The sequence below is a fragment of the Hevea brasiliensis genome, chromosome 1 (assembly GCF_030052815.1).
Source record: "Hevea brasiliensis isolate MT/VB/25A 57/8 chromosome 1, ASM3005281v1, whole genome shotgun sequence".
Classification (NCBI taxonomy): domain Eukaryota; kingdom Viridiplantae; phylum Streptophyta; class Magnoliopsida; order Malpighiales; family Euphorbiaceae; genus Hevea; species Hevea brasiliensis.
In genome coordinates, this window is record NC_079493.1 from 115,141,087 (window position 1) to 115,142,435 (window position 1,349).

Genomic DNA, 1,349 nt, shown 5'->3' on the forward strand with positions numbered 1-1,349 from the left:
TGTAATTTTATATATTCTATAATAATTATTTTAATTTACTTTTAACAAGAATCAAATAATATTTTTATAATAATTATTTTTATATTTTATAAATATTTTATAATAATTAATTTTTTAAAAAAAAAATTATTTATTAATGGCACATGATATTTGATAAACAATTATTCTTAGTAAATGATATATAATATGTATTCATTTTGAATATCTTTAGTTATAAACATATTATGTAAATAGATAGCGAATAGATGTCATGAGAATTGAGAATCTACTCTAAATATACTAATTAGAAGCACGCTATAGCAGTAAAAAGTAAAACAACAACGAAGGATTGCCCTCGTACCCAAGGTTGCAAGAACAACGGATTATTAGCTCATTAAAAGAAGAAGAAGAACCGTAGGAGCAATCCAAGTTTTCCGGGAAAGCACTTTTCCATTGGCCGGAATTGATCATCCTAATATAATCTTTCCTTCGGGTCGAATTGACATTCCAAGTTAGCGCCATCGGAAACTGGACATTGCGATCCTTTTCTCTCCATGAGTTGGTTTCATATGTTCCTGCTAGAAATGCCAGCTTGCAACCATCTGTGCTTTGATTATCATCTATGGCCTGGAATCTTGGATCGAAAGCCTGAAGGGATGAAGGTATTGTAATCTGACAGCAATCGGTACCGTTATTACAATAATCGTCCATCTTCCAATGATAATTTCTGGGACTGGAACCATCTGGCCAAGGCATTTTATTTTAATTTATTTAGTGATAATCTTTAAAAAGTCATTAAATAAAAAAATAGTATAAACTCATAATTAATTAATACATTTTTAGTGAATAAGGACCTGTTTGACGTTATTGTTGAAACTGTTGTCGAGAAAATTACTTTTTTAAATATATTAGTTAGAAAGTATTAAAAAATAATTAAAAATTAAATTTGATAAATTTTTGTCATAAGAACACTAAAATAATAAAATAATTTTTTTCAAACTGTTTTTTCCAATAGCATGTAAATGTTATTTTTATTTAAAAAAGCAGTTTCAGTTATATTGTAAAGATTTATTATTTATAAATATACAAAAAATTAATCTAATGCAATACAAACCATGCTCTTTAGCTTAAAAATTGATTAAAAATAATTAAAACAAATTATCATAGTTTTGGAATAGTCATAAATTTTGATATACAATGTGAATAAGAAAATTCAATAACAAACAGATTTAGTATCAATCAAGCAAATCTTTGCTTAAGATTTTATTTTTGAAATTATTTTCAACATTCTATTAATAATATAAACTAAATAAACAAAAAAAGAGATGAAAATTTTCAATTATACATTTTGTCCCTGTTAGGCAATATTA

At 25.2% G+C, this 1,349-nt stretch overlaps 1 protein-coding gene across 1 annotated transcript; it reads right to left on the minus strand.

Moving 5' to 3' along the window:
- Positions 1-294: 294 nt before the first annotated feature.
- LOC110640410 (uncharacterized) lies at positions 295-690 on the minus strand. Its single transcript, XM_021791712.2, has one exon. It carries the CDS (start codon positions 688-690, stop codon positions 295-297), a length of 396 nt encoding a protein of 131 aa, XP_021647404.2.
- Positions 691-1,349: the final 659 nt, after the last annotated feature.

Bases quoted from the DNA above. Each gene is read 5' to 3' on its own strand.
- LOC110640410 (XM_021791712.2), bottom strand. From the start codon at position 690: ATGGACGATTATTGTAATAACGGTACCGATTGCTGTCAGATTACAATA.